Genomic DNA, 22,216 nt, shown 5'->3' on the forward strand with positions numbered 1-22,216 from the left:
GACATTCATCTACATTTAGATTCAGCACACAACTACTTGCTCTCCGTTGCTCTGGAATGGATTTGAGCTTTAACACTTATAACTGATATTTTCAAACAGCTGCACAAGACAACAAGAAACAACAACAAAATGGCACTGGGGAATCAACAGATCTGACTCTTACACAAATCACAAGCTTATACAGTAAATGACTGTGCCTAAATGTAGTGAAGTCAAATTTACAAAAGATAAATGGGTGTTTGAATAAAAGGTTTATGAATTCCTGCTGCAACAAGAGCAATCCATGAATGAGTAATGCAACTTCTTCCTACAGCTTTAAAGCTCTGTCTGATGGAGGTGTTTAACCATATCATTTTCACTTTTCTATTATTGATTTACTTTTTTTAAACTAACATATGAGGTGAATGATCAAAGGCTCCTCCATGGATTTACATCATTCTGTAATTATTTCAAATTCCTTTAGAAAAAATGCATTTCAATTAATTAATTTTTTTCCTTACATTTTGTTAAGTTCATATTTTGGACACATGACCACAGCTAGGGATATTATTATGTGGAAGAGTGTCCAACCAGGTATTGTATGTATATGTATGAAGATTTAGAAATAAAATAAGTCTGCAATGACGGTGCAAGTATGTCTCCAAAAAGTCCTCACTCTGTAAGATCTATGCTCAGAATGGTCCTCACAAATACACAAGTACACAAACAAAAGGATAATTATGGTCTTACCGTCTTGCTCTGTCTTTGTCAGCTCAACTAGCTTCTTCTGTTTCAGTGTGTCCACCACGTCTGCAAGGCTGCCTTTGCGGCGCTCAGGTGTCCCGAACGCGAGGCCGATCATGGGCTCCCCGCGATCCCTGGAACACTCCTCTGGCTTGTGTGGAGAGGTAGAGTTAGTCTGGTAGGAGTAGACCGAGCAGCCTTTATTGCTTTCAGTGTCCTGGGGAAAATCAGCAAGCAAGAGTTCAAAGTTAGAGGCTGTACAAGGCATTTGATTTTTGACTCTTGTGTGTCGTCACCTAATGCATCTTTTTCTTTTTGCACATATTTAGCTGTGCTTTCATTAGCAGGCTGGCATGACTTTAAAAGAAAAGAAAATAAGTACTAGATCAATCATGAGGAGACCTGTAGTGTCACTTGATTGCAGTTGTTTAAATGGGCTTGGCCTTCTCCCTTATTTATTATACAATTATTAAAAACATATATCTGTGTAAGTTGAAGGTTGCACATCATCTCTCTCCTAGTTATCACTCTCTAAGTCTTAAAAATCCCAAATACAAATCATATTGTGAAAAACTAAGAATGTCTTATCTGAAATTAGTCATAGTGAAAACATGTAGATTAATTAAAAAAATTAAAATAAAGCATTAAACAGCTCTAATATTAGCATCATGGACTCACTATCAGGAGGGGAAAAAAATCTTCATTTTATAGACTTAAACACACAGAAATCAGAAAACATACATGATGACATAGTTATCACTAGTTTGGCTCACTGATGTTTTCTGTAATCTTAAATACATTCAACATTTAGGGAATTGTGATTAATTCCTGTTTCAGTGAAAGTTACACAAAACGTATGACTTATGACTGATAGCAGATATTTTAAGGTCGCTTTCTATTTTGTGCTGTGTGACAAGCATGTTTGTGTCCCACTGTTGCTGAGTTAAGCAACAGGCAAAAGGAGGCTATATTTACCAAGACAGTAAGCCCTTCTAGACAAGCACATTGTCCCACACAACAGACACTTTAGCACAGGTGTTCTAACACCGGGGCTATTTCTGGACGGTTTCTCCTCCCCTTACAGAGTGGGGGGATCTCCAAGAACTTTAGGAGGCTTATGTTTCAAAGACAAGGGGCTTTGGCTAACAGTGAGATCTTAAGACGCCCTTGAAATGGCTCCAGGAGGCCATGGTGTGCACTTTGTCTTTAAGCGGAAGATGCCTCTGTAATGAGGATTAGGAGATAGTGTGTCACTCGTGGATTGTTCAGGTGTGAGTTTTCAGGTCCGTACATAACGCCTCCCGGGAGTTATACAAGACATGATGCAGTCAGGGAGGTGTGAGGGTCAGCTCGACTTATAGACTGAAAGGTCACGCATTCACTCTCTGTAGCCGACAATTCTAGGGTAAACCTGTTTCAAATTGTCCTTGAGCAAGGCACTAAACTCTGATTTGGTCTCCTACCTGGAAGTAAAGATGATATGCTTGATATGAAAAAGGAAAGATATCACTAAGTACGTCAAAGGCTTGGGAACAAGGAGAATGCTCCACCTCTTCACAAAGTTGCCCATCTTCCATCTTTTTCTAAATTTACAAAATGTAGCACAGCCATTTTCTCCTGCTGGCTTCATGAGCCATGAATATAACAAATACTTGATTATTTTCTGGCCCGAAACTACCTTGTCTCCTTTTTTTTTCCTTTTCCAGGACACACTTGAAAGAATCCATTCTTTATGTGCTATCAGTCTCCTGCGGTTGCCCATGAGGGACAGTAGATATATTCAGGTGTGAAAAGAGTATTTGATAACTTAACAAAAAGAAAAAGAAGAACAAAAATGTAGTGAAATAGGAAGGAAAAACGAGTGAACTTTCACAATGTATTCAGGAACATTTTTGCCTCAAGGTTGCTTTACACACAGAACATTAAGTTGGAAATCACTCTCTTTGATGGGTTCCTATTGTGCGCTAAGAATGATAAATCAGAACTAAGTTATTATCTCAAAATGGCACATAAATATCATTATGTCCAGTAGGATTTGGCATCATGGCCACATTCAAATCGTTTTAGAAAATGAATGAATTTTTTTGTCTGAGTCCTGTGTTCTGCCACAACACCAGGAAACTTTCCTCTAAGAACTTTATCCTTTCCTCAGAGGCCGAAGTCAAATACGCCTTGACCATTAGGGACCAGCAGAACCTGGAGCCAAGTTACTAACAACTCGGCACACACTCTGTCTCACACACTCACACACTCTCTCTCACACACACGCACACGGACGCAGGCTGTGGAGAAGAACTAAGGGGTATAAGTCTCTGGAGGAGAACCCTCACTGGGCTGCCCACGGCACTGCCTGCAGCACACAGACCAGAGAGAACCACTGGTGTGTGTGCGTGCGTGTGCGTGTGCACTCCAATAGTGCACCATCATCATTATGCATGAGAATTTGTACACCCTGTATACTCCTTCATGAGAGTTTCATGAGCTGTGAGTCCTGAGTGTGCACACTGCATCCGCTCACTAACCTAAATTTGTGCCATAGATTTGAGTTATAGGAACATATTTCAAGATAAGATATGGTCAATTTTATCAAATTATAAGCATAATTCACTTCTCACCATCACAGCAGGCCCAACGTTCTCCCACTCAATATCCGTCGTCTTTTCTCTGATTGGCTGCAGCTCGTCAGGGTGGGATTGGTCATGCGAAGAAGGCGATGCACTCTCCTTCGGGCTCTCTCGCTCGTGTTTGGCCCAGGCCGCTTCCTGACCGGCCACTTCCTCTTCCTCAGACGGTGGGTGAAAGGGAGGCGTTGTTCGCATGGAAGACATCATTCTATGAGAAACAAAAATAAACATTTTACATTTTTGGTGAAAACTGTTTGCGCTTAGTGGTTCGAGGAGAGGAGACAAGAGGAGAGGAGAGACTTATACACAACCGTGATGAAGGAAAGACTAAGTCACCATTGAACCTCTAAACTTGCACTACTGATCTCATTATGATGCGATGTGAGGATGACTGATAACTGACACAAAAATTTAATATGAGCTCTTCTCCATTCAGAAAGTATATTTTTGTTTATAAAGTATGTTTAAATATAAGTATGTCTCTAAATGTAGTTTTGATTAAACAAGTCCTCATGTGGTTGTTGAAGGAATTCTGCATGTTAGCTGACTTAAATCACTTTAATATACAACATCTATTTACAGTTTTATTGATACTTTATGTATGTATTTGTAGGTGTGCTCTTCTATTTGCTTATAGGTGTATTTAACACAGTAGATGGCAGTGATGCACCTTGACGTTGGTTGCCAAACAAAGAAGAAGAAGCATTTATTATTACTAAAAAACCTTTGAGAGTGTTTCTATAAATGGATGCATATGTGTGAAATCTTTTCCCTCCTGGTCTGTGAATGAAACGATGGATAAACATTTATTTTATTTGAAACTTCTTCAAATATTGAGAGTATTGTAAATATGAAGCTTCAAAAATTGCAGACCACAGAATAAATTAGATTATTCTTAACTGCTGCTATTGCTGCAGCTCATTTATTGTAAATAAGCAATTTTTAAATTGTATTATTACTGTATTATATTATATTTGTATTGTATAGATTGTTGATCTATATTCTATAACTCAACTTTCCCAAAAAGGTAGGGTGCTCTGCTTTTAGCATGCTAAGAGCTTTTCATATTTTTTCCACTCTTGAGTTAATCGTAAAGCCACAATAAACTGCAGTTAATTTCAGAGCCATTCATTCGAATGGTTAATTCAGAGCTTCATTTACAACGCAGACATGAACATTAAAGGTGTAATTACAGCTCACTCTCACATGAGCAATTAAAATAGTTATCACATTTATGATATCTATTCTAACTCAGGGCAACTTATAACTATTGCATCACAACCAAGCTGAGACTCTCTCTCTCTCTCTCTATCTCTCTCTCACACACACACACACAACCATAGAGATTATCTACTAAGCAGCATCAAGGCTTCTCAAGCAGATGCTGTGTTGAGTTTCAGTGTAAAAATGTTTCTTTTTTCTCTAGTGTGAGCCTCAGGCTGGGGGAGTCATTAGGCCAATACATCATTTACTGTGATGACTTCCCTTTGTTGCACTATACTTATGAGGACTTTCATTAATCACACTCTTCCCTTAAAACTCACCTCTCCAGTCAGTTCATTCAAATCTAAATACAAGCCACACTTTAGAGGATTTCCCTCATCTTTCTGTCTTCACGCGGCTAATTGGTCCCTGGGAGTCATCATACACAAACACATAGACATACACAAACAATTTCCCAAACACATACCCACATCAAATAATGAGGTAATAACTGACACAGACTGTCAGAAATTGTTTTTGCTCAAGTATTCTGAATACATGGAAAATAATTCCCACACACATGCAGACACACACAACTTCTGTGAGGTAAAACAGATCACTACCTCAGTGCTCACTAAATAACAGCAGGGTGTCTATCTTTGAAATATGCAACCTCCTGCAAGTGCCCTCAACTTAAATCTGACCCTCAGTCAAATGTCTGAAGAGAAAGAGCAGAGCCACAGGGTGAAAGTGTGGGGAGGCAGCAAAAGGTGAAAATGATTGACTGAGAGAAAACACATGACAATGTTAAGAAGATGCTTAAAATCTGTGGATAACAGTGCAATAGAGACAGAATAAAAGAGGGAGTGAATAAAAGAAAGAGAAGAATACATCTTGAATGTATTTGAGTACTATGTGCTCTCTAAAACTCACTGTACCCACTTACATGCAGGTGTAAAGTAAGTTGTAATGTAACATGAGGGCTTTTCTTGACTTAAAGTGCTTCTGGAAGTCGTTATGTTCTGTGCATGCGGTCTTTTACTACCTGTGTCAGAATGCAGCTTCCACTGACTCTGTTCTGCAGCTTAAATCAGAGGTGGCCAGTGTCATGGCATGAAAGCTGAGACATGTGCCCCTCTGACCTGAAGATGCTGCAGAACCATTAATAGAACACTATTGTAACATAACCTTCTCCTGTAGATTGAAAACTAACTGTAATACTGTCTATTTTACTGTTGTTGTTCAGAAAAATCACAATTTGTTCTCCCAAAGTTTTGGATAAGTTTGCAAAAAAAGCAAAGCTATAATCAATAACCTGCAAATAATAATCCCCTGGCTATACAGTAGGAGCCAAAGTTGATATTTAGCTTGTGTTTGTAATTTGTTATTTAAGCCTCATATACTAAGGGTTTTTCTCTTTTCTTTTTCAACCATTCAAATTGTTTGGGTGGTATTAGAGGAAGACAGGAGGGCTATGTTCTGTTGACCGTCACATTTTGCTTTAAGTTGAAGTAATAATAAAAGCCACAAAACAACATCTTGGACTCATGGATGCCTTTTTGAACGGGTCACCTCAAGTAGCCTGCTAAGTGGTATCTTCATTTCTTAATGGACAATAGTTGCTATATATAGCTTTCCTCTAAGCTCTTTTAGCTTATTTTTGATGTTTCACACCACAAATTTCAGTGTTGTTTTCAAATGTAGCTGGCGGATGTTTTGCATAGGAAAACTGCACCAGACTGACCAAAAGTCGGTGACCGGTTAAAAAATAACAGAGTCAGGACAAGTCGTCTTGTACAAGTTGACAGGTAGTGAGCGTTCTTGTGTTTAGGGGCCGTAGCTTTGATGAGAGGGCTGACGGGACAGGGGTGGGATGTATTGGGTCTATTTATTCAAAGTGTAGCCTGCTCTTCTTATCTTTTTTAGGATTACCAATCTTGGCTTTAGGTTAAAGTTTATAACCTGCATGAAAGGCTGACATTATTATTAAAGGAGAATTTCTGTGCATATTGTCATCAATCCTAATGATGAACAAAAAATTAAAGCAGGTCATCATCAGACATATAGCTAAAGTGGTATTTAACAAGACTGTAATGACTGAAATGTGCAGTTTAAAGCCTGTTTGAGAAGAGAGATTCAATAGAGCATGTTTTTTTAAATTTTTGCATTGTTAGAATTCCTGACTTTTGCATTTGTTACTTGATGAGACCTCCACAGCTCCTGAGTGAAAAAAAAGTGAAAAAAACAATAATTGTCTGTTTTGAGGCTTTATTGGTCATTTGTTTATTTCTACAATTCCCACCAGTGCTATACTTTGCTCTGCTCATACACCTGATTGGAATTATTGAAACAGCCGCAGCTGTTGCCCAGAGGTTTTACATTTCTCCAGACCTTTGTTGTTTTACACAGCGGTATGAGTAGATGAGATCATAAGACCCCAGACAACCAACAAACAGCGAATCGCTAATCCGCGATCAACTCGTGCAATCCACACTGGAACGACGGAGAGCAGGAGAGGGAGAAGACAGAGGAGAGCCTATATTTAGCGGACAATATTGCTGGTGCTGTGTTTACAGGGGGGCTCAGGACTTGGTTTCTTGGAACTGGTGTCTCATATGGCCAGGAATGCCCAGCCTCATAACTCGCTGCCACCGATATGGTTTCATCATGCAACAGTATCAGGGTTTGTTGGTAAGCATGCCACGAGCCCTTTTGTGGTTGGTCTGTGTACTTCATGCGATCAGGCAAAGAATCACATTACTGGAGTTTAGACGAATCAATTGTCAAACTGACAAGGCAAATGTTTTGGGCTGAGTTTAGGAGCTACTGTGGGGTTTTTGGTCACATGACATGTTGGTGTTAGTAGTGATTTGTTTTTAACACGACAAACAAGTTTTGGGTTTGTTTTGCTTTGTTTCTAAGCTGCTGATCAGTTACAGTAACCAAATTACAGCTGATTGTCAGATTAGTTCTCCGGCTGTTCACAAAGTAATGGGTTGCTGTGTATATGGACAAAGGCAAACGTGAACTGGAAAACAACACAATAAGTAGAAGTGATAAAGGAGCAACTACCATCCAGCCCATTTATGTGTTGTCATCGGCCTGCAGCTGTTATTGTCAAGACACGAAGAAGACACTGAGACACTGCTCTGTATTTTGGGATGTAAACAATACAACACTATAAAAAGGATTTCTCTATTCTTTTTTATAAGTGTCTCCTGTTCAGAATGTTTGTAGATAATGCTGCTATTCATTTCCGAAGCATCTTGTAGATGTGAGTTTTTTTCTGGCTGCAGCTCCTCAGCCTAACAAAATCAGGAGATATTCCAGGAAGAAATTGAGCGATTATAGCAGAAGGAATAACCTTCTCCCAGAGAGACCAAACAAAAAATGAATTTAGATACAGGTTGATGCTCTCAGGGAAACAGTAATGTGACAATAATGTGACACTGACAGCTGAAAAATAAATTCAGTCTGCACACACACCGCCCTGAGGCACTCCAGAAGCCTTTCCATATTGTCAGACATCTAGAAAAACATCAACTCGTTCCCCTGAAAGTGGTTCTCCTGTCTGAAATATTTCTTGGTAAGTGATACTGCTGAGATTGCCTGGTTGATAACTACACACAGCACGCACTGTTGAGTGAGGAATTACAATTTTCATACATTTCAGAGTTTCTATTAGCGTGAAGTCAGAAAGATTATGCCACAAGTATATGGCTAGCAGCTTGATGATAAAATCTCAGTTGTATGCATGTTATTTAATGTGTGTTATTTAATGAATAATAAGAATAGCATATTCAGCAATGTTACTTACTGTTCCCTTTTTGAATTTTGGTTTGGGTTCCCCTGCTTCCTTCGCTGACTACGGCATTCTTACAGCCTTTGACTCAAAAACACAGTAAAAAAACTGATGCTGGTGGACAACTAGCTAAGTCCCCCCTCTGAAACGTGGACAGTAACTTAGAATCCCTTTGTGAGTGGAAGAAAAACGAAAACCGGGGTCAGAATTTGGCAGGAAAGCGTTGTTCAGATCTGGCCTGAAACCTGGCGACTTGGCAGAAACAATCAGGCATTGTGGAGTGTGGACGGAGAGGGACCTGTGACAGATGAGAGTGGGAGAGAGAGGGCCCCCTCTTAGAAAAACAGTACACAAAGCGCCATTCACAACCCAGGTCCCTTCTGCCACTTGTGGAGTGAGAGAAGGGCTCCGACAAAGGCCTCCGACTCAACCAATTGGGTGTAAAATCTCCAGCAGTCCCAGCTGGATAGCTGAGGAAGTAGGAAATAGCAAAGAGAAAGAGAGATGCAGAATGAGAGGACAGAAAGAAAACTGAGGACTTTCCTTGAAATTGTTCATCTGTGGGACAGTCCAAACAAGAGAATACAGTCAAAGAGAGCAGAGAAAATGAGAAAGTTTCAAAAAGAAACATTGCTGTGTGCAGGAACTGCAGCAACACAAGTCTGGTTTTAGGTTGTTTTTAGATGTGTAGCCGATATTAAAAACTCCATACATTGAGTTCAATTTGAACTGAACAAAATAAGGGCGGTGATGTGACCAACATCAAACTAATAGATTCCTCTGGAGCAAGAAAGGAGTGGTCGGTCATTATATTTACCAGTGTATTTGGAAAATGAACACACCCATGAAGTCTGCAACATATAAACAAAAGACAAACTTATGACAGGTATGATAGGTCAAAAGTCAACAAGTTTATCCAGGAAGTCAGATCCAGTCATTGTATTATTTATCAACAGAATAAACCTAAGGGATGTAGTGCTGCACTTCCAGAAAGTTGAGAGACTCCAAAGAGAAAATTTTTTAATTAAAAAGTCAAAATCCAAAGACTTTTTAATTAGAGCTGGATCCGACCCTTCCCATACTGCAGCTTCATTGAGTCTAGTAAAGTCGCCCCCTAAATGTCTGTTTCTTTCTAATTGCTTTAGTGACAGTGTTTGGTGGCCATCAGTAGAAGTCTGTGGTTGCACCGGGCAACTCCCAGGTGTGAACGAGCAGCAGGGCGTTAGTAAAAAGAACATGTGTGCTCAGTTATTTCCCTGGATAAATAAATGAAAAAAATCTAGAAGAGAATTGGCCTTGTGTGAGAACGACTCTCCCTGCTCCTAAATCTTGGGTCTGTCTGGACTCTCATTATATCATCGCACAGCGCTGCAAACAGAGGGCACTGTCATAGGTCAGACATGTGGAATGTGAACACACACACACACACATGCTGCCCTGTTTTCTCCCAGAGATTCTCCTCTGCCCAGCTCTTTTGCCCAAAATAGACACATTCAATAGCATCACCAGTTACCCCCAAACCAGCCCATTGCGTCACTGCCATAATAGCAAGAAAAGCAGTTTTGTTTTCTGGAATTCCAAACCATTAACATGGTTTTCACTGTCAGAGACGGCTCTGTAGCTTCACTGCCAGCAGAGCCAACAAGTGGCTGCTCTATTTCAAAGCTAGGTGCTTATCGCATGCAACTGTGGCTATTCTCTGACATTTCCATGGCTTAAGTGAAACAATGGAGGGAGGTGAGGAGAGGCCAAACGCAGGGCGAGACGGTCGGGTCAGAACGGCGCGCACATCAATCAGCCGTCACAACCAAATCCTCTCATGATTATCACGTAAACAGAAGGCATTGTGTGGACATCAGCGTTACACTGAGAATCTCTATGTATTTATGTCATTAGAAAGTTTTAACAACCACCAGGCAGTCAGAGCGGATCGGCAGCATTCAGGCAGGGTACGCAGTATGACTGAATTAACTCTTTGTGAACTGACCAATTTCTTTCTAAAAGAATAAGAGTGTAGTGCAGTGTTAAACTGTTAAACCCCAGTTGAACAAAGTAAGCTTATATTTCCCTCTAAAAAAAACTTAATATGTGGTCATCAAGTTGTCCAAATGAAAAAATTGAAACTAGATTTATGTTTCTTAGATATGTTTTTTTGATCACCTAGAGCTACATTTTTATTTTATCTATCTTTAATAAAGTCCCATTTCCTGTGCAATATGTTTGAAGGAAACATGTCCCTATTTTTTATTTATTTATAACCAGTTTCTAAATTTAATTGACAGGAAATATATAAATAAATCAAATATATGTTTAAATTTTAGGTTAGGTTAGGTTAGGTTACTTTATTTGTACCCATAGGTAGATTTGTTTTGCAGCAGCTGGTTATCCTCTGTAACTGTCTGGTGTATAGGGACTCTAGGCTCATCTGAGCCTCACCAATCAGCCTAGTCACAATAGTTGTCCAGACAAAGAAGTGCTTTAAAAGTCCAGTGTGTGAGATGTATGTGAAAAGGATTTTTGAATATAAAAATAATCCTAGTGAAAATAATACTGGTGTGTTTCCTCTAAATTGTACAAATTGTTGTTTTCTTAGCAGGTTCTCTTTCATGTCTTTCCATCTATGACTGAGACATTATGTCTGGGAGGTGCAAGCCTAACACACCACACCAATACAAATATTAGTTAGACACTGGTTCAGCGATACAGCTACATTGTACCAGATGCCACAGGGAGATCCTCCTAAAGGATGGTCGTCACATGACTCTGACTTTTCAGGAAAGATAATTACAAAAAGTTACAAAGTTATTCAGGTAGTTACACCATAATACCCTCAGTTTTAAGAATAGTCAGAAACTGTCAACAAGGCAAAACAAGACTGTGTAAGGTTGAGCCCTTTTAAGACAGAAGCTGGAGTTGGAAGTTATTTGATATTTCTCAGGCTGGTATCTTTTCAATAATGTCTTGTGAGGTGTGCTTTTATTCAAGCAAAAGAACCGGGTTGTAGAATATTTTGTTTTGAAATAAATCTTGATTTAAAATTGCCACAACAAATTTTTTGCGATCCACAAATGATTCATTATTTCTCGGGCAGACAAACATTGCAATGTAAGGAGTTTGTCTCTCATCGGATGAACACCTGGAGCAAACATGGGATCTGATGTCTCCATTAGTTCCACTGATGGAAAATCTCAATTAAAGCCAATGATGGAGCACTCAAAAAATGATGAATGCGTCGTTTGTACAGTGAGCGTAAACACACACCACTATGCTTGGTCTCTGTGCTCAGGCTCTGCACCTCTGTACCTTGAGACCAAAACCGCAGACCCCCAGAAATCCAGAAGCGGCCTTATTGACCAACACCCTCCCTTGTGCTTGTTATTTCTCCTGGCACGCGAACACACCCCTTGCTAACACAAGTACAGTACACATATACATTTATCTGCTTCATGGCAACGATACAGAGTAAACCATTGAAGAAACCATTGAAGACCAAAGTCAACACTTGGTGGCTCAAAGGGACTGTTTGTCTGGAAACTCACGCCCAGTTAGAACTTGGTCAGTGTGAACATTTTGTTTCTTAATCCTTAAAGTAGACCACATTATCAGGCATGCCATCACTACCTATAAAACATCAGACATAGAACCATACTTCATGAAAATAACCCTGATAAATCAGCACAAGGCATTTTTGTGTGTTGCTATTCAAGCAACATTTATGAGTTCTACTATCTGGTGGTCTTAGACCTTTAAGCCCCAGTTAAATTAAACTGTGAACCACTGAAAAACATTCTAACTTTTATTTTATCACAAATTGGCATCAAACTTCATAAAACGACTGAACTTCCAAGACTTCAAGTGATAAGGTACTGCTATGTCTGTGTAAAACAAGTGGTTTGTGAAGCTCCATCTCACCAATGCTACAATTGAAAATAGATGCAGACCAAGAATAGAACCCTGAGGAGCCCCCTCTGTGTCGATTAGGACACACCAAAATAAAATCAGGAGCAGTGTCATATCTATAAATATAACTACATCATAATCAAAGGCAAAGTAAAGGCTCAACATTAGATCAACAATATCTTTTTTTAGACAAATTGCAATTAATAGTGTCATTCCTGCCAAATGAATACACCAAATACACCAAAACTTCAGAACATAAAATTTAAAATCTTAGGATTAGGAGTTAATATAAACTAACAAATATATCAGGAACTGAAATATGTTGAGGCATGTAAAAGAGAGAAATTAGCTTTTATTCCTTCAACAATGACAATTTTATGAATTAAATCCACGCACCAACATTTACCCTGCCATCCTCATTCTCATCATCTCTTTCTCCTCACCTCTTTTCACCTCTGATCTATATCAGCTTAAGTCATATACAGCTTGCTAATTGTCAAACACCTTACCGGAGGTAATACGCATCAGCATCTGATGTAGCAGCAGGCCACCACCTGTCCTCTCACTTCAAGCCACTATCCTTATTATCACACTGGTTATTGCTGATCTATTTGGGGACATTATTCCACTGTTACACAAATAAGCTTGTTCCACAAGTTTTGAGCTTTGTTGTGCCTTCACCTCTCCATATAGTTGACACGGGTAAACTGTAAACAAGGGGGAATCTTGTGTCCTCTTCGTTAACAAGGGGGAATCCTATTATCTTAAGAAAAGAAACTATAGATACATTTTACATCAGGGAAGAAAAACATCCAACGGTTTTGGAATATATACAATAAAGTTCATAAAAAATGTCATTCAATATTTGTTCAAAACCACCATGTGGATATTTTTATAAAGCATCTATGGAATGCAAATGTGTTTACTGTGCTTCACGTCAAATATAATATCCAGATTAAGCAATCAAAGCAGGATAGCGTTGCAACGGGTTAAGTTTCAAAAGTGTCATTGGCAGTCTATTTCAGGGTGACATCAACAGTCGAAAGTCATGATAGAAGCCTGTGGCAATGCGACAGCTGCCCTCACACATTTTTCAGAGTGACTGCATTAGCCCTGAGGCTAGTTGCAAAAAAATGTGATCTTCAATAAATCATTACAGGGCATATGGGTCTCACTGCAGCTGAGAACAATAATCAGACGTTGTTTAGTGTTCTTCAACGTTGCTAATTTACAGCATTTGTTCATCCCTGCTAAATATTTATAAGTCAGAGAATGTTAAAGTGACATGATGGCACAGAGGGACTGAATCGCTCTCAAACACTTTGCACAAAGTGGAGAACAGTTATAATAAATCTCAGTTCTCAGACAATAGAAAGCGGAAGCATCATAGACCATAAAAAAACAGAAGATACTCAAAGATGTTGGACTACAAACTACAGACTTCCAAAGGATCTGACTGCTCAACTTTTATTTTAGCTAATTTAAAAATGATCTACAAAAACTACATATATGAATAAATTAGCATGTATTAAATATTTATGACAATAGCACAAAATCATCTAAAAAGTAATCGTAAACAAAAGCATTAGACTCAAACAAGAAGTCAGGGTGTAACATCATCTGTCGCAGCGTCCAAACAGGTGGCTTTTAGAGCACCCAGGAGCCTTGAAAGCCTGCTAATCCCAGATTAAGACTGACAAGTCATTTCACTGCATGCCCCTATAGTAATCCCAGTTGCTCCTCGATCCTCTGACAATGAGCTTTGTTCCCTATCTGAGAAAGAGCTTTGAGGATTTCCTCAGCTTTGTTAACATGAAATGGCTGCATTATTCAGAGCCATGCTACTTTTGGTTGGTCGATAAACAACATATTTTTATTCAATTATTGACCGGGCTGAATGTGTAATGTATACAGATGGTTCAGACAAGTTGTCTGTGCTCAGAACACAGTAGGGCTGCACGATAATAGGGAAACATGCAATAACGTTGAATATCGCATTGACGATATGACTTGCAATATGTAAACAAATGTATATGGTGTTAAGTCTTTCTGCTTTGGTTTCACTGCTAACATAGCACATACAGTGAGTAGCCTATGCAGACACTGAAAAAACACGAAAAGCATAATTTTCCTTCCAATAACACGGTTTTATTGAAAAATTCCCAAATTCCACCTACGAACAAAGGGACCACAGACAGCTCCACAGCCCAAGAGAGACATTTGGGGTCTTTTCATACATGTTTGGACCGTGAAAAGTTATTTTCTTACAGTTTTTATCGATTCTCATTTAATTTCTCTGTGTCGCAATCATTCGTGGTGCGCACTGCGCAAAGCGCATCAAGTCTAACCAAGCGTGCCACTATCTCTGCCGGCTCTAGATACTTCAACTAGGTTTACAGATTCTGTTTCCCAGACATATTTACCCAGTCTGAGTTTACACATGTGTCCAATGACACTGTTAGTTTGTGTGTGTGTGTGTGTGTGTGTGAGAGAGAGAGAGAGAGCAAGAGAGGGAGAGAGAGGAAAAGAGTGAGTGGAACGGCTGAAAATTAGTTTGTGCGCTGTTTAGAAAAAGATTTAACTCCGGAAGAAAAGTGCTGATCATTATTTGATGATCAGTGATGATATTGTGGCGTAATTTCGAAAAAATCAACATTTATAATGTAGCGAGTCAGAGACGTCAGCTGAGAGAGTTAGACACACACATACACAGAGAGAGAGAGAGAGCAGTGAAGTCAGTGTGTGTGCGTTACTCGTCACCCAGACTATCATAAATAAGCTACGCAATTCTTTCATATAATCAACTACTCATAGTGATGAATTTGACCCAGGGAAAGTTTCCACAGTAGAACGTAGCCGTTAGCGAGATTTAACGGAGCCGCCTCATAATTCTCTGTTCTCTCTCTATTCTCTTTTACCAAAAATGATTATTTTACGTACAAAACAGTCAACGATCTGAAATCTTTAAGTCATTATCTAGGGCAGCAGGGCTCCATCTCATTGTCCAAATATATTGACATGCAGAACATGAATATATGGCACATGGAACACCATTATTGTAGTTTATGCTCTTTTGCAATACAGAGGTCGTGCATGTTTATATCACGATGATGATGATACACTTTCGATATATCGTGCAGCCCTAGAACACAGGATTTAAATATGCACTCATTTTGGTAGCATGTAACTCTGCCACATATACAGAATGGAGCTGTGTAGGAATGTTATTAAATATGATCACATCACCAATGTGTGTGACACTACCACCCACATCGTTCAAAATGCTAAAATATTTAAGTTCATGTACAATCTGAGACAATTATTCATCATGTCATATATTTAACTTCTCTTCTTTGAGTTTACAACATGTATAAACAGTTAATTAAGATTGCCTGATTGGGGTATATACTGCGACTCACAGGGTGTGCATCACCTCACCTAAAGCTCTAATTTTGTATCTTTAATATCAATTTTGTAGATCTTCACTCGAGGTACATTGCAAATAACGTAAAAACTGGATAAACTGACAATTATGACCACAGTAAATATAAGACTCCCCAATTTAAAAAAAGAAAAAATATATGAGAACAAAAACTTGATGGTGTCTTTAGTCTGCTGTGTTACAGTTTGGCCTAGATTGTTTAAATGATAATATAATGTCGAAGTGAAGCTTCTCTTGGACTCCCTGTGACTGTGGGGGGGGTCATGCTGAACCAGCACTGGAACACCATGAAATCTTCTCCTCTCCAGGAGCAGTTGTCTTGTTTGGCAGCTGGAGGCACGTCAGTGTGCCTCGGCAAGTCGAGCTGTCACAATCTACACTAATCCTCCCCACGCTGTGTCCCCTGAACTCGCAGAAGCCAAACATCATAGAGTGCACATAAGTGTTTAGCTGCATGTGTGTATTATGGGAAACAGGCGGTGTGATTTCAAACACTTATGTGCAAGTTGATAAGATATACCTGATACCATGGAAGAGCAGCCTATGTTCAATAAACACATGGCAGAAATGTTATACAAGCACTTCTGTGACCAGTTAACACCAGCCGAGAAAAAACTGTCTAGGAGATGCTCACGCTGTACCTTTCTCTGCAACACAAACATAAGCAGGCATATATAAGAAGAAAAAGATATGCACACACACACTGTTACAACCTTGAATGTCGAGAGATGTGTGTGTTACAAGGTCAGTCTCTCTTTTACCGGATCACTAGTGAATATACATTGTTCACGGCGCACAAAGCCAAGCCATGTTAATCAGCCAGTCAGAGCAGTTGTTATTCACATGGGCCTAAGCCTTTTAATCAGGGCAAATATTTAAGACTCAGGTGAAGCTGTTCAATCCAACATGACATGACGTCAAGAGAGGACAGTCTGGGACTTGTGCATTAGGCAGTGGGCCTTTCATATCAGTATTTTGTTTTGCTGCTCAGCTTCATCATCTTGATCTGAATTAGAGGTAGCATTTTAAACTCTTGTGATTCTTGTGTACAAATGGTTCAGAGCTTTTACATTTGTTGTGTTCAATGGCCAGGAGAAGGAGAAGCAACATGTTGCATGTTTTTGGTTGGTTTAGAATAAATGTACAAATAAAAGAGAGAACCTGAACAACACGAAAACAACAAAAAGAAATCACATCACAGTTCTGCCTGCAATGCAAAAACCTGGAACTGGTAGATTACTGCTTTAAGTAAATGTATCAATATCCCCAGTACTCTGTTGTTGATTGGACTGTGAGTGTAACAGTTACTCGGCCAGCTGTTCAGATTTTTATCACATTAAGTATCATATCTGGACAAACCTCTTGTGAGACTCAAAAGAATTTCATAGTTGCTGGAAGCAGCGTTTTTAATAAAGCAGCGGTCTCTCTCTCTCTCCCTCTCCCTCTCTCTCTCTCTCTTCATCATAGCACTGGGCTGTAAATCACAATTAGGAGGTTCGTTAGATATGGCTGATTTATCAAGACCCTGGGCTTGTCTCTGGGCCTTTCGACCATAAATTAGCCGAATACAAGATCTCATACATAGTTATGAGACATGCTGTTTACTGTATGGCACATAGGGTCATATGCCAATAGACATTAATTATTGAGCAAGACTCCATAGGTTAAATTACTAGCATCTAGATGATAAATCATTTGCATTCGTATATATTCATTCCCTGTGGTGACGTCTGTAAGCAGCAGTTTTCACTACGTATCTAAACATGTATCTTTTATTAACGACAAATTGGCAACACCATCAAAACTCTGTCTCTATTATCAGCGAGTGATCCAGCATTTGAAAGGGAGCCAAGCGTTTTGGAGCCTCGTCCAAAGGCTTTAACAAACACTCAAACACTCTATTTGCCCTCCTCAACACACACACACATACATTTGGCTTGTGTTCATATCACAGTTACTTCAGTCTAAAGTGTCCCTGGCTCACATAATACCATATTGTTTCCCCTGAAAATCAAAGTGCATTTATTGCACTGCGTATCAGCTATTGTCAACAATGGCCTGCAAACGCAGGAGCCTGATAAGGTGATGTATATACTATAGTCATGTCAAAAAGTAAGGCTCTGTTAGTGTGCTGACTGCATACAAATCCACCCTTTCTGGCCTGCTCTCGCTGTCCTGCCAAGACTGACTGACTATGTCCAATTAATTACAACAACATGGGAAAAGTGCTGCAAAAACATCCTGATACCACAATCTATAGATTTTGATTTCCTAAACGGCATTTCCCCCAAGAGGCCGGCATCTAAAATCGTTCTTTTTCTGCTCTTTACATCTTTCTCTCCAACATACCAGCATGCCTGCTCATCCCCTTAGCACCTCATGGCCCCAATCACTGAACCTCAAGGGAACTGTAGAAATAGTTCTGGATTAGTTACAGCTTGAACAGGTGAGTGCCAACTTGTTCAGGCCTATTTATAGCGTGCATGAAATCCTATTGTTAAGAAGGGAGGAGGTAGAGGACGGTTTACTGATACAACATAGATGTGAAGAGGAGATAAAGAGAGAGAAAGGGAGTGTTGGCTCAGTCAAAACCCTTCCTGTTCTTAATCTAGACACTGATCTGAACGAGCACAGATCAATTAGGCCGAGACCATGTATTCCTGTAAAGTGACATAAAGATAGACATCACAAACAGTCTGTCTCAGGTGTGTGTATCTGGAAAGAACCTGTAATGAACTAAAAGAAGTAAATATATTCTTTCTTCAACTCGTAAAATTTAATTTTAAATATATTCAACAGAATTAAAAAAAACTGGATTGAGTTTAAGGCAGCAACTTATTATTTTATTTTCACTGTTATTACTGTTTTAAAATTACCCTTTAAATTGACTTGACCCCCCCACACAAACACACACACCACGCTTTTCCCTGGCTGACTCCTGGTACATGACTAATTGACGGTGACAGAGAACAAAGGAGAAGATTATGGGATTGAGTGTGTGAGACACAGCCACAGGTCAGGAGGCGGTTTAGTCTCTAACTGTGATTATGTCCGAGCAGGTGTCACCAGAGGACGCAGCCATAGCCTACACCTCTGCACCCTGCTGGGCTGCTCCCTGTCATCTCAGTGGATCAGGTCTGCTGAGAGCACAGGGTTTGCGTAACTGTATAAAACCCACAGGACATCGACAGGCAACAAGTGTCGGCAAGAAAAAGTCAGGTTATAAACAGACAATACACTGTGTCATGGAGCTTTATAGGGCCTCCAGTCAGAAATAGCATTAAATGATTAAACATTAAAACACAGTCAAAAGCAGGCATCATGTTTCGTTGCCTTCATCTATGCTTCATGTTTAATTAATTAAAATGAATTTAAATCGGCCTTAAACCTAATTCATGATAATTAATAATTCTTACAGCCAAGGCGAATATAAAAAAAGTTAGCATCTTAACAAATTATAATGGTCATTTGTTGTATGAATTGTGCCTCAATTGTGCGCTTGTGATCTTGTCAGCTCTGAGGAGCATGGTGTCATTAGTTTTAGTCGTCCAACCCCTTTATCAGTGCAGCCTCTAATTGCTTGACGGCTCACTTGATTTTGAAGCTAACTACGAGCGATGTCATCCCTCTGCTCTCGCTACAATGGGGCTCATTGGATTAAGTTCGAGCAGGCTTTGTTAAAAGCTGGTGCAAATCTAATCAAGCAAGAGACCTCAATTATGTTAGCATGTACTTAAACGAAGAGATCACTGAGAATAGAGGCGGGGCGGCCAGTGTAGGAATGCAATCAGCAGCCATTAAGGCCAGTTCATTTAGGCTAATGCTTTGAAGTTTTGATTTGAGATGCAGGAGTTTTACTGTGTTGAGAATATCGAAGTGATGAGGACGTGATGTTGTTTGTGTTGGTGTTTGGTAGTAAGCCACATTCAGGGTCAGTAAAATAGTGCTTGCAAATGGAAAGCTGCCACAAGTCTCTTAGAAACAGGTGTTAGCATTGCAGCAGAGGTAATTGTTGCAGAGAAGGCACTTAGTGCCCTGGCCTTCCCTCTTTCTTCCTACATGGGCACCACTGCATTCAAACACAAAGCTATTTAACCCTCCGCTTTGACAGAAGCCAAACAGTTGAAAATAATCCTCTCCCACCTGTGGCACGTTGAAGAATGTAAAAACTGAAGCATATTGTCTGGAGAGAATAATAGGATGGATGATCTAAGGACCAGGTGGTGTTCCCCTATAACCCTGAGCACACCAGCTGGAATTGGCCCTGACCTTTGACCTTGGTGACCCACAACAGTTAAAACAGGAAGCAATTGTCCTGAATGTCAGCAAGTCTGGTGGCCTTCCTCAACAAGCAGCTTTAAGTCCGAGCAGATAACAGCCGTCACCAAAGAGATGGGATAAAAAACATGAGCACATGCTTGTGGAAAAGACCATTAGCTGAATTGTGAAAGAGTGGAAACTTTCCTTCGAGTCACATAAATCCTTTTACACTTGGTTTTATACACTGTAAGAACAATGAAATATTATATTCACAACACTTGAGAACATTAAATATATACTACTCGAAATATTGTCGTTAAAGGTGCAAAGTGAGTCAGCTAACAGTTTCTTTAACAAGTGGTGACAGATTCTTGAAACATTTCTTATTATTCCTGCAGATGCAATATCTGTGTGTGCGTGTATGTGTGTGTGGGCATGTGTAGGCGTGTGTGTCATGTGCTTTTTCCGAAGCACAATCTCCAAAGTGAAGTCGCAAGCTGCTTCTTTTCATCAGATGGTCGATACTTGAGTAAAAAAGGGTCATGTGAAAAGTCTGTTGTACGTCCTGTCAACAGAACATTAAAGGTATGAAGAATAAAACTCTCTCTTATCAGACAGAGGAAGGAAACATACTCAGAAAAGGATGTTTCCTGATCCCTTTGATAATCTCTTCAGTTACATTCATTGGTGCATGAGCTGCTGTCACACTCACATCGAGTCAAGTAGATATTTGAAAACAGTTCACACATTGATAAGGTTTGTTTCGTTTTCTTACACATCTGAGAGGAAGGATGACAAAGACAGATACACCTTTGGAATGTAACATTTATGGAGGCTTGACTCCAAAATATTATTAAAGCATTAACTGAGAGTAACAAGTCAAACTGTGCCACATTTCACCCTAAAGCCTGTGATCCCACAGTACCATACAAGTTGTGCTGTATCCCACATACAGTAACTACAGCTCCAAATGGAGACCTTTGTTGTATGCCATAGTCTCTCTCTCTCTCTCTAACCCCACTCTCTCTGTCTCTCTGTCTGTCTCTCTCTCTGTCTCGCTCTCTTTCTCTCGACTCACCACTAAGGGTTAAATTGCTTCTTTTTAAAATCATCGACCACAAGACAAACAAAGTTAGTCCGCAGGTTTGTCCCAAATATCCCTAATCAAGGCACAAATGGTGCTGTAAAGGTGCTACCCAGCAGCCACCACTGTGATAACACGCTGGCTCCAGGTAAAGCAGATCATCATCGCAGCCTGCATCTCTGAGGATAAATCTTTCCCTGGATACAACAAAGGTTAAAATATAGATCAAACTTTAAGCTGCTCATCCCCCTCCTCTCTTACTCAGCCTCCTCATCTAGCCTGTACATTACCTCATCATAAGAGGATCTGCCTAAAACCACAGTGGTCACACAACAGACAAAAGCGCTCATCTCCAGGAAGCCGCTGCCGCTGCCTGTGGTTTTGGAGAGAGGAGAAGACAGGGGAAAAAGTGACTCAGCCCCACGGCTCCTTTCTTCTCTCTGCCGACTTAGGGATAAATGGAGGGATAAAGCGCAGGGGGAGATAATATTTAGAGCAGGCCCCATTTCAAGGGCAATAGAAGAGAGAAAGTGGGGTATGAGCTTGGGTGGTTTGGGAAGTAGCCACGAGGTTCTGCCTATACTGTAGCTGGCAGCTGGCCTCGTACCGTGGATTTATGTGTAAGTGGGGAGGAACCGCCGCTGGCCCGGCCCTGCCTTAAAGCCTCGGCCGTGCTGCAGCTCACGCGGGCCTCCTCAAAGCAAACCAGATGGGCCTCAGACGGGATGTTGATGAGGCATGAGTGTGCAAAACACAAACACGCATGTGAGCACAAACACAAATAAATTGCCAAAGACTCAGCCTGACAAACAACTAAATGCATAACACACACACATATCTACTTGTCTCATATGTTCCTGAGCCAATGTGCCGACCTTTGAGCGTGGCTGTAGCAGATCACTGAACTCCACTTCTCTTTTCCCACCACTAAATAAGTTCCTTGCCGCAAACTTGCAAGGCATTCTCTCCACTCAGGACCTAAGTGGACATTTCATATATGTGGACAAATCAGATAAATTAACTCAATGTCCGGGTCAAGAGAACATAATAGCTTACTGTTAACATAAGGTTAAGTACTGAGAAACTACACTAAATTTTGTTAGACGCTTCCCATTAGTGGCACTGATTTGCCTTGCACTGTAACACAGTGAGGTTCACTTACAAAGCTGAAGTAAAAA

At 40.0% G+C, this 22,216-nt stretch overlaps 1 protein-coding gene across 7 annotated transcripts in view; it reads right to left on the bottom strand.

Annotated features, from left to right (window-relative positions):
* Positions 1-22,216, bottom strand: part of LOC109623493 (transcription factor SOX-6-like) — a 103,820-nt gene that overhangs the window by 63,490 nt on the left and 18,114 nt on the right. For all 7 annotated transcript variants that reach the window (XM_069529064.1, XM_069529069.1, XM_069529070.1 and 4 more), the window contains 2 exons: positions 3,339-3,555; positions 730-940 (listed from right to left, as the gene is read on the bottom strand). In XM_069529064.1, coding sequence (XP_069385165.1) covers positions 730-940; positions 3,339-3,554 — 427 coding nt within the window. In that variant the 5' untranslated portion in view covers position 3,555. The remainder of the gene's footprint in view (positions 1-729; positions 941-3,338; positions 3,556-22,216) is intronic.

Source organism: Paralichthys olivaceus, chromosome 7, assembly GCF_024713975.1.
Source record: "Paralichthys olivaceus isolate ysfri-2021 chromosome 7, ASM2471397v2, whole genome shotgun sequence".
Lineage (NCBI taxonomy): Eukaryota > Metazoa > Chordata > Actinopteri > Pleuronectiformes > Paralichthyidae > Paralichthys > Paralichthys olivaceus.